The sequence below is a fragment of the Strix aluco genome, chromosome 28, assembly GCF_031877795.1.
Source record: "Strix aluco isolate bStrAlu1 chromosome 28, bStrAlu1.hap1, whole genome shotgun sequence".
NCBI lineage: Eukaryota > Metazoa > Chordata > Aves > Strigiformes > Strigidae > Strix > Strix aluco.
The window spans coordinates 6,893,089-6,905,832 of NC_133958.1; the positions used below are offsets into that span (position 1 = coordinate 6,893,089).

Consider the following 12,744-nt stretch of genomic DNA (forward strand, 5'->3'; position numbering starts at 1 on the left):
CAGCTCAGTGCCTGCACATCAGAGCATGTCAAAGGACACTGCAAAATCTGCCCAAGCATATCATAACCAGGACTAGCTAGGTGTAGGTCACCTTGTCAGACAGAGGGGGGATTGCTGGAAGTAGCTGCATTTTGCACTTTAAAAACCTACTCTCGATCTCATTCCAGTACAACAACTGACACGTGGCAAATGCCACACTGTCCAGGGGACAGCAAAGGGCATCGTTCCAGGCCTTCCCCTGAAACGCCGCTGATCGGACGTCAGCTTGTGGATTCAGAGTGAATTCTGGAGAGAGGATAGATGCTCTGCTGTGCAATGCAGCAACATCTGGTGTTCCTCTCGGCGTTTGCTCTTTCCCTTCCCTCCCTTGGGCTATACTGTGCTATCCACATTCCGTTTTCTGAGCTGGCAGGCATGGGGGAGTGAAGAGGAGAGGAAACCGTAGGCAAAGGCACAGTCACCTGCACGTTGTTTATGAGACATCCTTGCAGCAAACTCTGCCTGAACTGGGACATCATCTCCAATGTGACGTGGGACAAGGAAGCTGCTGGCACTCCCCCCGGCATGCCGCCGACGCAGGAGGCTGCAGGTGAAAGCTGCTGCACTCGCCAGAGCAGCCTCCAGCTCTGCTGCCACTCCGCTCCCACATCTAATTCCCATTTCTGATTAGAGCAGAGATCACAGACTGATGCAGAGCACAAAGCAGCACTGGCTCAGGGAGCAGCAGCTGCTCTGGAGAAAGGAGGAATAAGCTTGAGCAAAGCTTCATATCGGAGTTCACAAACCCTGCAGCCACGAGCACACGGGATGGGGCCGTTCCTTTAGCAAGGCTGACGGGCAAAGCTAGAGCTGGGCAAAACGTTACCCTGGCTGTGCTGCCCCTACGGCCCTTCTCCTTCCGCAGCAGAGGACCTGCCCCGGGAGAAGACACCGTCTGGCACAGCAGAAGGAGGGTCAGGCTTCAAGACACTCCGGCTCTCTGGCCAAGCCCCTGCAGTTCCCAGCAGAAAGGGCCGTGCCTCCACCACACGTTTCACACCTGCCCCGCACGAGGCTTCTTCTGCTCTGTCCTGCCCGCGCTGCCGCTCCACAGGCACCCACAGAGGCTCCCTGGCCCTCGCCCGGCCGAGCAGCGCGGCCACAGCCCGGGGTCTGCCCAGGGCCCCTCCCGCAGCCTCGGCGCACCCACAGAGCAGCGGCAAGAGACCCTCCTCGGAGCCAGGCAGTCCCTATTCCTTTGAGACCATAAGGGCTCAGGTTCTCCTCTGAGGCATGACGCCCTTTAGACTTCTCCTTTCCTGACATTCAGCAGTGAAATCAGAGCAGGCAGCCGCAGGTTTTTTGCAAAACAAAGTTTGCTAAGCGTGTTTCAAGCACTACCTGCTTCTTCACGGAGGTTTGTGGGCTCTTCTGCCAGCTCGTGCTGTTTGAAACAACCTGAACCAGTGGCCGACCCTGGCTCCATCACACTGTTAAACATGCCTGCGGGATGTCCCTAGATAGGTTACTTTGATTTCCTTAGTTCATCCTCAACTGCAGTTTTTAATCCTCGGGATAACAAAAGGCTGAACTGTAACCGCCTCCCAGGATCTCAGACTCTGGCAGAGCATCCTTAGCTCCGTGCATAAGAATTGCAGCACCCAGGGAGCTTAAACAAAGAGCCCCAGGCAGCCCCAGCCTGAAACACTGGGAACAATGCCATCGTTCACGGATAGGGGAAGATGTTTGGAAATGCAATTTCCGAGGTCACCTTTTATCATCCAGGCAAACCATAGGCACAGCTTAGAGCCTGAGCGCTGCTTTTGTCAGCCAAAGCCAGCACTGGGGACTTCCCGCAATTACAAAACAGCGGCCGCCACATTTTCAACAGGTCCTCTCCCACCTCCCCGGCGTCTGCCCCAGCAGCTGAGCCCCAGGCGAGGCAGAGGGCAGCCAGCTGCCCACCAGGACTCTTTGCAAGGGATTTAGTCCTGTCCCTGGGGACGGTTAGGCTTGGTCCACTAATCTCAGAGGATACAATAATTTTACGCTTTCTTCTGAGAAATCCTCACAGCAAAGCCTGAAAGATGCAGTGAGCCCAGACACAAACATATTTCCCCTGTGGTTACCCTGATGCCTGACTGCCAGCACACAGACATGCAATTTGTGCCTCACTAGGCAAAACCCAGTGAAGTGTTTAACTTGACAACAGGAGCATTTCTCCCAACACTGCCACCTCAGCTGACCTTGGCACAACATCACAGGCCCCCCCAGCACCCACTCCACTGCCTGCAACACTCCACTTCCCAGCAATCATTACCTCCATGCCAGTTCTGCAGGCTCCTTGGGCACGATTTAACATCCAGCAGTCCTTCCCTGCACCCTCTTTTTGCTGCTTCCGAAAGTTTGGAGTTTCTCCCAGCCCCTTACAGCAGACTAGCACAAAAGCCGCCCTTGTGCAGATGCCGTTGAGTGGGCAGTCGAGGTTTGGCACCGAGGGCAAAGCCCAGGCGCTGGGAGACAGCTTGGAGATGGAGCCCCTCAAGCGGAAAGCCTGGCAGGAAGATTGGCTCTCGCACAAGGAAAATGTGGACCTTAGCCCAGGCTGAGCTGCATCTCGGAAGCCTGTAAATAACAGCCCTGCTTGGCCTATAGCTCACTAAGCATTGCTAACGCCCCGGTTTTTCCTCTGGCTTAGAGATACGGGGACCAACCTCTCTGCCTACACCACCAGCATTAATCAAGTTAGAGAGTGGTAACACACAGAGTGGAACAGACACGGCTGTCGCAGGAGTCCCCGAGTGGGAAGAGACATGAGTAACAAACCCTTACCTGCCAAAGCGTCCTGAGAGCTCCCTGGCGGCATGAGGTGGGTGGAAGCTGGGCGCAAGCCACCAGCCCCAAGCACAGACGCAGAGGTGCACTCCCAGCTCCGTTTTCCCCTGCCCTCCGCTGCTGCAGCGCTGCCAGCACAAGGAGCGGCCGGGGCTGGGGGAAATCGGGCCAGTGGCTATCGAGGTTCTGCCAGGACAGCCCACAGCGAGGGGAGATGCAGATCAGCTGGGCAGGCACCCTCATGGGTCTTCCTCTGAGAGGGCCCAGCAGACAGCACACATCTGTGCCGGTCATCCTGGCTGCTCAGGACCGCACAGGAGGGAGATGCCTGGGTGCTAATGGCTTAAACGGATCCCAGTTACGCTGTAACTGGTTACCCTGCACAGGCTGCAGCGCTGCTGGAGGATCACCCCGCAACAGACCCCCAGAGCGGGCTCAGCAGGGAGACGGGGCAACCCAGTTAGGAAGGGAGCACATCACAACACGGAGCTGTGCCCAGAGATCCTTCAGTGCCAAACCTGGCGTCAGCTCCGTGCGCGCTGCGCTGCTGCAAGGCCCCTTCTGTCACCAGATCATCAGTATCGGTGCTTGCCCGGACCCCCGTCGCTGTGGCACAGCACTCGCCTTACAAGCAGCCGCACAAACACTTGCTCCATCACCCGCCCCAGGCAGACTCGAGCGTTTACCAAGCTTGTCGGCTGTGTATCAGCTGCTGAGGGTGCTCGCTGCTGTCTGACACTATTTAAACCAGCAGACCGGGGCTCTCCAGCTCCACGGACAAGAGATGAACATGTATCAGCAAACAGCCAGCCCAGCCCCAAGGCGTCGGTATGAACAACAGGCTGTCAGATACCGTTTGTCACTGCGAATTGATCAGAAGGGCCACTTTGATTGGTTTCAATGCCTTTCCCAGGAACACTGAGGAAAAGGAGAGCTGGGTCGATTCGTTACTGTTCCTTGACTGAGACCTGCTGCAGCCCTGTGCTCTGCATCGGTGGGTCCCAGCCGCAGAGGGGCCCGTGGACACAGGCAGGACAGGCCCCCCCCCAGGACCCCAAAGCCTGGGATGGGGACAGCCCACAGGACATGACCCGAGCGGGCCCCTCTGGCAAGTCCAGGGGGCGATACCTTGGTCATCGTGGACAGTTTGTGTCTGTCCGCATACGGCCAGGAAGGGAATTTTCCTCGCAGAAGCAAATTCTCTCTCTGATTTAGGCCCCACAATACATACGGCACCAGGAGTAATTTCCATACCCACCCTACCCCTATATGCAGGGTACTGTTTGTCTGCCTTGCTATAAATAGTTTCTAGCACTGCTGAGCAAGGATTAATGACTTTTCTAATTATATCACCATCAGTTGGTGACAGGGGAATGATACTGTGCAGATGTCTGAGCCCACTCACCCAGTACATGGCTGGATTGCTCTGCGCAGAACACACCCGTACGTCATGCCATAATTCCAAGGAATACCAAGTCACGACTGCAGCAAAACAAAAAAAAAAAAGGTATTTCTTAATATTAAATAAGACACATCTGGAAACCACGTCTACTCCAAGTTACTAAAAGGAATCCTATCAGCTCTGGGTGGCATCCCACAGAGCTGTATTTCCATGTAAACATTATCTGTGATTTGTGCCACCCCTTCTGAGTATACAGAAGACCTGTTTCATATCAGCTTCCCAATTAACCCTTGATTTTAAATTGGCTTTCCTTATTTACTAGGCAACTGCTTGCTTTCTGCTACTGAAAAGGAGCATTTTTCACACGCCTGCACTACCCAGGCCACAGCAAGCCCAGTGCCTGCACCGTTACACAGCTGCTCACGTTTCACCAGCTCCTGGCAGCCCTCGAAGGCCCGAGCTGTAAAACCAGTTGTCCTTTGTCCAAACATTCCTTTTTCACATGACTTGCTAACAGCGCACACAAGAATTTCTGTAGAAGGGCTCCTATTTCAAAAAATGCTAATAATAGGAAAGCACATCTCGCAACACCTGAGGACAGTTTGAGTCCACCTTCTGTGTTTTAAGGTCTCCCATTTTATGACAGCATGAACAAGATGCTGTTTCAGAGGGGAGTACAGTATTTTGGTGCCAAAACAACTCTCCATTTTCTGAACAGTTGATGGCTATGGCAAAAAATGTTTTCTCCTGAGGCCATGGCAGGTGCGTAATTTGCCTGGGAAAATTACCGGAAAACTTGACAGCCAAGGAGCCCTTCGTTCAGCAACTGCAGCCCTGACAGCTTCAATCTGCAGGTCCCCAGAGCGCAGCAGGGGCAGACAGGCCCCGCTCCCCTCTGCTGCAAGATTTCCGACCCGCGGTGCCAGAGGCCAAGCGCGCTCTGCAGGCTCTGCCGGGCTTCTGGAACAGCGTCTCTGCGCAAGAGCCACCAGAAGGGAAGGGATCAGCGAAGTTATTTTGCCCAGTCATTCGGAAACAACACAAGTGACTCCTTGCAGCAGATCCTGCCCTTTGTCAGGTCTCATTTAAGGCAGTAACAATTGTACCCGTTCCACAACGCCTTCGGTCCTGCAGCTCAGGCTGAAGGAGCCGCTGTGGGTTTCGGATGTCGGCCCAGGGAAGCAGCTCACGGGGCATCACCCTGCCAGCACCCGCGGGTGACGCCGCTGGGTCGGAGCCGCCGGGGCGATGCCGGGGAGGGCGGCCACGGCCGGGAGCGCTGCGCTGCTCGGGCGAGCGGGCGCGAGGGGCAGCACCCCGGGAAGCTGCGACGTGCCCCCGCCGAGGGGCTCGGCCCCCGCCGCCATACGGCAGCTCCCGTCCTCGGCTCCGAAGCGTCGCCTCGTTTCTCTGTTCCACCACCAACCTTGTCAGAGTGCCCCAGAAACTACTGATGCTATTTTTAGAGGGTTAACAAATACCTCTAGGAAAAAATAATCCACTGGTACGTGACTCCCTTTCAGTCCAACGCTCAACAATCGGCCACAGCATCAGGCCGGTAGCTGTAAAGATGAAATGCCGACCGATGAACTCCATCTCCCCTCACCCACTGCCCATAGCGAACAGACACGAGAAAACAACTAACCTTCTATTTGGTTGCCAAGGTTTCTCATTTTTATGTATAACTATGTATATTTATAGTGCCCCGTGCTATCAAAAATGAGCAAAGGGAACAGCAGATAAGACAGCCCAGCAGAATTGTTTCTCAACAGAATGTTTTTCAGTTTTCCACGAGGCATCAGCAGCTCTTTAAAGTCTTTTTATTACATTCTGCGTTAGATGCAAAATCATATTTGAAAGACACTTTAACTTTGAAAAAACAAAATGCAGATTCCGTATTGTGCCACCTGCAAACAGCAGAGGCATGACCCACATTAGAGAGAAACTTCTAACACAGGGAGGGAGCTCTGCCGAGACTGGGCCATTTAAAACACTTTAAAAAAAAAGGTCACAGGGAAATCGCTGCCTTCCTAATTACAGCGTTCGCTCTAGTGTTGCCATGCCACAACTCAGGTTCCTAATTTAAATTGTCCTTAAGCCTTGCTGCAGGCCCCATAACTTAATGACTTTTGGTACGATAGCCTGTTCTCCACCGAGGAGATGAAGAGCACATTCGCATCAGAGTCGGGGCAAGGAGAAACAACACACAGTGCTAAGTAAGGATCAAAATCATAACACGTCTCAGGGGCTGCCCCCCCTTTTTCACAGGGTCTTAATCCGATGCACTATACCCACAGGACTAGCCTTCTCTCCTTCTCTGCACTCACGGGATGTCAGAGCAGCGCGATGCTCAGGCTGGTGACCCCAGCTCCATGTCGAGCTTTACAGGGACGGACAGCCCGATCCTGACTGGCTTTCAAGAGGGGCTGCAGACCGCTCCGAAGAAGCCGGCTGCAGGGGGACAGCAGCCACAGCAGCGTGGTGGCCTTGGGCATGGACTGTGACTTCCCCTCCTGTCACAGGAAAGGCAAACCCTCGACTCGAGGTTGCTGCCCACCCGCTCCCTGCCGGCTGTCCTCTGCCCGTCCTCGGGGGCCGCTGCCAGGGCCTCGACACAGCCCACACGGACACCGGCCCCGTTCCCAGCTCAGGGCTCCCGTCGCAGCTCATGTTTTAGCGGCACAGAGCAGAGACCCGCAGACTCGGACGGCACCAGCCGTCGCTCGTACGCTCGCACTTTTAGCGGGGACGGAAACACGAAGCGGCAGGTTTGCCGCAACGCCTTCACGCGGTTCCCAAACACCCAGGTCGCTGCCGGAGCCTCTCCTGGGCCCGGCTCTGGGCCAGACCTGCTGCGGCTGCACTATTCCCCTTTTCCCAAGGACCTGCTCTCCCTGACGGGCATCCTGCTCCCTGGGACGCCAGCTCCAGGCAGATGCCACCGCTCCTCATCCCTCCGCGGTCCTTCCTCACCTACCCCCACCTTCCACAGCCAGGGCACCGTGCAATCATCACTTAAAGCCACGTAGCGAGAATTAACCAACCTGGATTTTTTGTTAGATGTTAAACAAAACCAGCAAAGCGTCCATTATTTTTTGTTCCTTCCTAATTAGCTTATTAGACCACAAATTACAAATCAAAAGTCTTCTCATCTCCATTCCTTCCAGCATAGAGACTGTTATCAATTTCTGAATTTTTTGTGGACTGACTTCTACCTTTTTTTTTTACTTTTCCCTAAGTATGAAAAGCTTTGACAGCTGCAAGCAATTAGTGAAATGAATAAAGCTGCAGCTTGTACGTCCAGATTGGTTACACCATAAAGAGGCACCATCCTACTCGGACCGGAATGGAAGGTTTTGACTGCTGCACCTGATCCTGCAACGCAGGAGATGTGCAAAATCCCGAAGCCGTTTCTCACCAGCACCACGACACTCTCAGCATCAATCACGTTCCACGTTATTACCTGGGCCGAGGACACGCGAAGCGCCGCTTCTGGCATTTTGACTTATGCTTTAAGAAGTGCAGTATTTAGGGCAAATGGATCCTGCCAAGATTCTCTCAAAAGCTGCAATTACAAATAATAATAAAATAACACTGTAGGAAGGCCCCAAGCTGAGAGAAGGACCGGAGAGGCCGGAGCGGGATGGGGGACACCCCCCCCCCGCGGGGCAGCCCCCCTCGCCTCCCAGCCGGGGCAGAGCAGCACCAGCAGCACCCCAGAAGCACCGGGGGGCCCCGGGGAAGGGGGGGCCCCGCCGCCGCCCCGCGCGTTTCCGAGGCAAAGGCGCCCCCCCGCGGCGGCCGCTCTGGGGACAAGCGGCGGTTCCCGCAGGTCCCTGCCCAGCCCGGGCGAGGCGGGGGCGCTGCCGAGGCCGGTGCCTCTGAGGGGGGCGAGGAGGAGGAGGAGGAGGAGGGTGGGGGGGTGCCCGGGGCCCGTCACCAGGCGGCCCCAGCGCTGGAGGGTGACGTTGGACACGGAAAGTCCTCGCTGTTCCCTGAGCCGCAGCCCCCCCGCGGGCGGACGGGCCTCCAGACCCCCCGCGGCCCTTCCCCAGCGTTCCCAAACTGCCGGCGGCCGCGGAGCGAGCGCCCAGCCCCTTCCCCGGGGCCGGGGGGGCCGGGGGGGGCGGCAGAGCCCCAAGTCCCCGCGGCACCAGGCCCGGCCTGGGCGCTGTTAGCGAGTCCCGGCAGGGTCGAGCGTGACCCCAGAGCCGGGGTTCTGCTTCCGCCCGTCGCCCGGCTGCCCGCACCCTGCCCGCACCCTGCCCGCGCGCTGCCCGCACCCTGCCCGCACCCTGCCCGCACCCTGCCGGGCCGGGAGAGGGTCCCGAGCTCCAGGGTCGCTGCAGCCCCGGCGGGCAGCCCCGGAGCGTCCCCCCCGCCCCCCGCCCCGTCCCAGCACAGGCCCCAGGAGCAGCTCCCTGTGTGCTCTGCAGGGAGGGAGTTTTGGACTCCATCCCAAAGCTGGAAGCAGGAGCAGATCAAATTTTGTACCACTCTGGAAGACACAACAGCGCTTTTCTGAGACTGAACTGAAGAAATTTGAATATCTGCAGGCAAACAATGAACCTCGTTCATATTTGACGTGCTCTGTCTGTCTTCCCTTTAATTCAGTCATGTAATTGCAGACAATTTAGCTTCTAGACTGTCATCTGATATTTGCACAGAAGTGATACCAGTATCCTGCCATTAAGTCCCTTTTACTTTGAGGAAACAGTTCTGGTATTACCAGATGCTTATCAAAGAGCAGGACCTCTGGGTTCCCAGCTAGAGCTCAGCTGTTCTGCCCGAAGGAGCAGCGACCTTGTTCAGCTGGGGAAGGGCGTTCGTGTGCCTGCCTGGCTAAGCAGAAGATGCCCTCCTCCTTTCCAGAAGTATCTCAACCTCAAACATGTGCAGCAGCAGCCAAAAGCGTGGTACAAGGGCGCTTGGGAGAAGCCCCAGGTAAGACAGGGCGACTACAGACAACAGAGAAGGTGTAATCACAGAGAATGAGGAGCTCCGAGATCAGATGTGGCTTGGGAAATACACTATAGGGATTTTGGAAGTGAGTCAAGTTCTCAGTTGGACCAATCTGTCTGCTCCTGCTATACATCCGTTACCAGACTTCTTATTTCATCACTGAGTGGAACAGAGGGACCACTGAAGAAAAACAGGGTGGAAAAGTGAAACTGGGTTTCAGTTCTCCCACTGTACAGCCTTCTCGATCTTGAACATTTTCTAAGGCGGCAAGCACCAGTTTCACAAGAGTGGAAAAGTATTTCAAGCACAGAGGTTAGCAGAAACAATGCAAAACTTTACAGTCATAAACAGAACAAGAAAATCCACAGCCCATGCTGTGCTGGGACTTGCACAGCCGTTCTGTCAAGGAGAGAAACAATAGCTTATAAACTGCCAGCACAGTATGAATTCCAGACTGCCACCTGGGAAGGGCCACTGTGCTGCCAAGTGTCAAAAGCCGCAGGGCGAGGCTCATCCACTGGAAACCTCCACCAGCCGGCGGGAGAGCAAGCACAATACCCCGCTGCTCGCTGCGCGAGGGAAGGAGCGAAGACGATGGCTACGGTCATTTGGTTGGTTATTCAGTCGTTTCCAGTCATAGGTTCTAGGAACTGTACTGGGACAAAGTGGGAATTCCTCCTCGGCTAAAGCAAGGAGGGTGCGCCTGGCGTCGGGGCAGCGCCTCGTGTGCTTCTCTCTGCCGTTCTAACCTCAGTGGACACTGCTACCCAAGCAAACAAGGCATGGCTTCAGTGTCCTGGCTAAGCACAGAAACACCCATCCTGGGGACCCTGCGTGTCACAGAGACACGACAAAGGGCATGAGAAAGGTGCATTCACAGCAAGATCAGGCACCGGCTCCACGCTGGAGGGGAAGGAAGCGCTTAGCAGAAACGGAGCTGAGCACGGCTCCTGCGTACATCCAAGATAAAGGGCAGAGCCGCCACTGAGGGTTTAGAGGTGATGCAGCATTGTGTGTTCGGACGTGAGACAACGCTGTCCCAAAATGCTCAGCATCTGGAGAAGTTAACGAGCCCTGACTCAGCACTGCTGCACCAGCGGGGTGGGGGTGCTTGTCAGGGCCCCCGGGAGCTGCGGGAAGGCTGCAGGCACGCGCCCCGGCCCTTGCTGCCCCAGCACGGCCTCCTCCTCCAGCCCTGCCTGGGGCTTGACCCTGACTTTACCACCAGTTGGAAGTCAGTCTGTCACCCCAGCCTTGCAGGTTGGGGACTTCACACCTCAGCATAACGGTGATAAGTAGGAATCCGTGCAGGGCACAGTGGGCTTGGTTATTGATGATGCACATTCCAGCACTGGGAAGTCCTTGGAAGCCTGGTGTTCATATTTCAGTGGAGATTTATATCCAGCAGAACAATGCTCTGTTATAAGAGGGCTTCGCTCTCCCAGCCACACCAGTAATTCTCAGCAGCTTTTTCCTGCGCTCTTTTCTGGCTCCCCACTTTGACTCATTGTCTATTGTTGCACATCTGTCAAGCGTAACAAGGAAAGCTGTGTACACGCCTCATCCACCGCAAGGGAGGTTCTTTATGCGCTGAAATTTCAGTGCTCTGCTCCCTTAACCCCTGCAGTGCCATACACATGCATCGGAAAAACCAGTGAGAACTGAAGTAGGGCAAGTACCCATTTCCACAGTTCTTGCTCAAAGGTAAACCCCCTCAAAAGGCACCAATGTGCTCATACACCGCAAGAACAACGTGACAGCGTGCAGCGCGTCTCCAGGGACAGACTCCCACCAGTGTCCACCTGAGCAGAGATCTCTGCTCCGACCCCACACCCTGAACTCACTGAACGCAGCATCTGCTGTGTCCTGCCCCACCTTTCAGTGTTCCCAGCCAGAGCATTGTTCGACATTCGATTAAACAACAACTTGCTCCCATAGTTTTAGAAACAAGCTGGGAACCTTAGCAGATTTATTAGTATAATTGATGGGCATGGTTCATATAATTATTATAGCAGAATTTCCTCTCTTTGCACCTCTCAGAAAAAGCTTGTCACTATTTCTAAGCAGTTCCCTTTAATTTACACGCTGTCAATCCCTGACTGGGTATTTTCCCCACTGCCCCACACTTCCTGGCCTGTCTGGGAAGGACCACATGCTGTAGGCTTCGACAGTGACTGGCTCCAGCACAGCTTTCACAGACCAGCCTCCCTGGGAACAGGGCTCAGTGCTGGTGCTGCATCTTTGGGACCCTCTGCCCCTGGGTTTGCTTGTGGGGGGCTTGTAGTCTCAGCCTATGCAGGCAAACCCGGCTCTCTCCACTGCGATATGGGGAGACGGCAGTACAGACAGAGCCTTGGCATTCCTCTCCATCAGCACCCAGTTCTTTCCCATGGTTGTATAACAAATCAGAAATTAAGCTAGAGTAACCAAGGCCCAGTCCAGCAAGGCCATCCTTCCTCCTCAGCTCATTTGCATCTCAATCACTTTGTTCATACATGGTTTTGTATGGCGAGCTGGTAACTGCACCATTTCCCAACAGCACTCCAGGAGATTCTCATACAGTACCTATGTTTTCTGACAACTACCAAGTATAATTTCACCACTGCTGACTTTTCTCCCACTTACACCATGAGAACTAGGGGCCACCTCCTCTCCAACACACTCTTGCAGCCAGTGAGACTCCCACCAAACCCAGATCTTGTTGCAAGGATTCCACCCCCAAAAGATGGGAATTTGGCTACTTGGCTGCAGAGAGGTGACACTAGACTTATTGCCCAAAGCATTTATTTGGCTATGGAAAGGCACGACAAACATTGCAGCTCCACAACCCAAAACTGTATCTCCAGGCCTTTCTGCAGATACGGTATTTCAGCAGTTGAGAACAGGCTTAGCGAGTGCTTTCTCCTGCAGAAACATGCTGGCTGTAACGTAGCTACTGATGGTGCGTGGAAGGTGACTGTCCTTCAGAGAGCAATTTTTCTCCCATTTTTGCACAAATCAATCTGAAATTTGCTCAGAGCATTCACCTCATCACAAATGATGCTCCAAAACCAATTGCTTCTCCTTTTCAAAGTGTTCATTTTCTTCTCCCATTTTCCTTGTCAAAAAGAAACCACAAGTTCAGTCATTATGGCTCTCTTGTTTATGCTGTGCATTCAGAGTTTTTTCCTCTTCCAGAGTCCAGCTCCATTCCCTGCTTGTGCTGCCCAAAAGCGTGGTGACCTTTGGTGGCTCAAAAAGAAAAGTCTGCTGGGACCCCAGTCTGCAAGGACACCCAGTGAACTGCTTGCCAGGAAACATGAACTGCTGTTCCGAGAGCAGAGGGCAGGAAAGCAGGATTTTCACAAGTTTCCCTCAAGTTCCCTGCAGAGTTCCCTCAAGTCAGCCGGAGCCAGGCCAGGCTCAGCCTGGGGTTTAACCACCATGTCCCCAGGCCCTGCAAGTCACCGCGGTGCCAGAGATGAACTTGTGCAATCAGCTGCTGCAGCTCAGCGGGAGCCAAGGGGATTTGTCTTGTCTATAATAAGCGGTTTTCAAGGCGGGAATTATGTACAAGCAGTAAGACT

General features: G+C 54.6%; 1 protein-coding gene across 2 annotated transcripts in view; it reads right to left on the reverse strand.

The window, feature by feature from the left end:
- The window catches only part of ZMAT4 (zinc finger matrin-type 4), a 94,042-nt gene extending 86,204 nt beyond the window's left edge, over nucleotides 1–7,838 (reverse strand). Inside the window, exons 1-2 of one of the 2 annotated variants that reach the window (XM_074808108.1) lie at nucleotides 7,680–7,838; nucleotides 4,220–4,296 (exon numbers count right to left, since the gene is read on the reverse strand). In XM_074808108.1, coding sequence (XP_074664209.1) covers nucleotides 4,220–4,228 — 9 coding nt within the window. In that variant the 5' untranslated portion in view covers nucleotides 4,229–4,296; nucleotides 7,680–7,838. Of the gene's footprint in view, nucleotides 1–4,219; nucleotides 4,297–5,322; nucleotides 5,623–7,679 lie in introns of those variants that run through there. The other variant, XM_074808107.1, reaches the window with a different exon arrangement.
- Nucleotides 7,839–12,744: the final 4,906 nt, after the last annotated feature.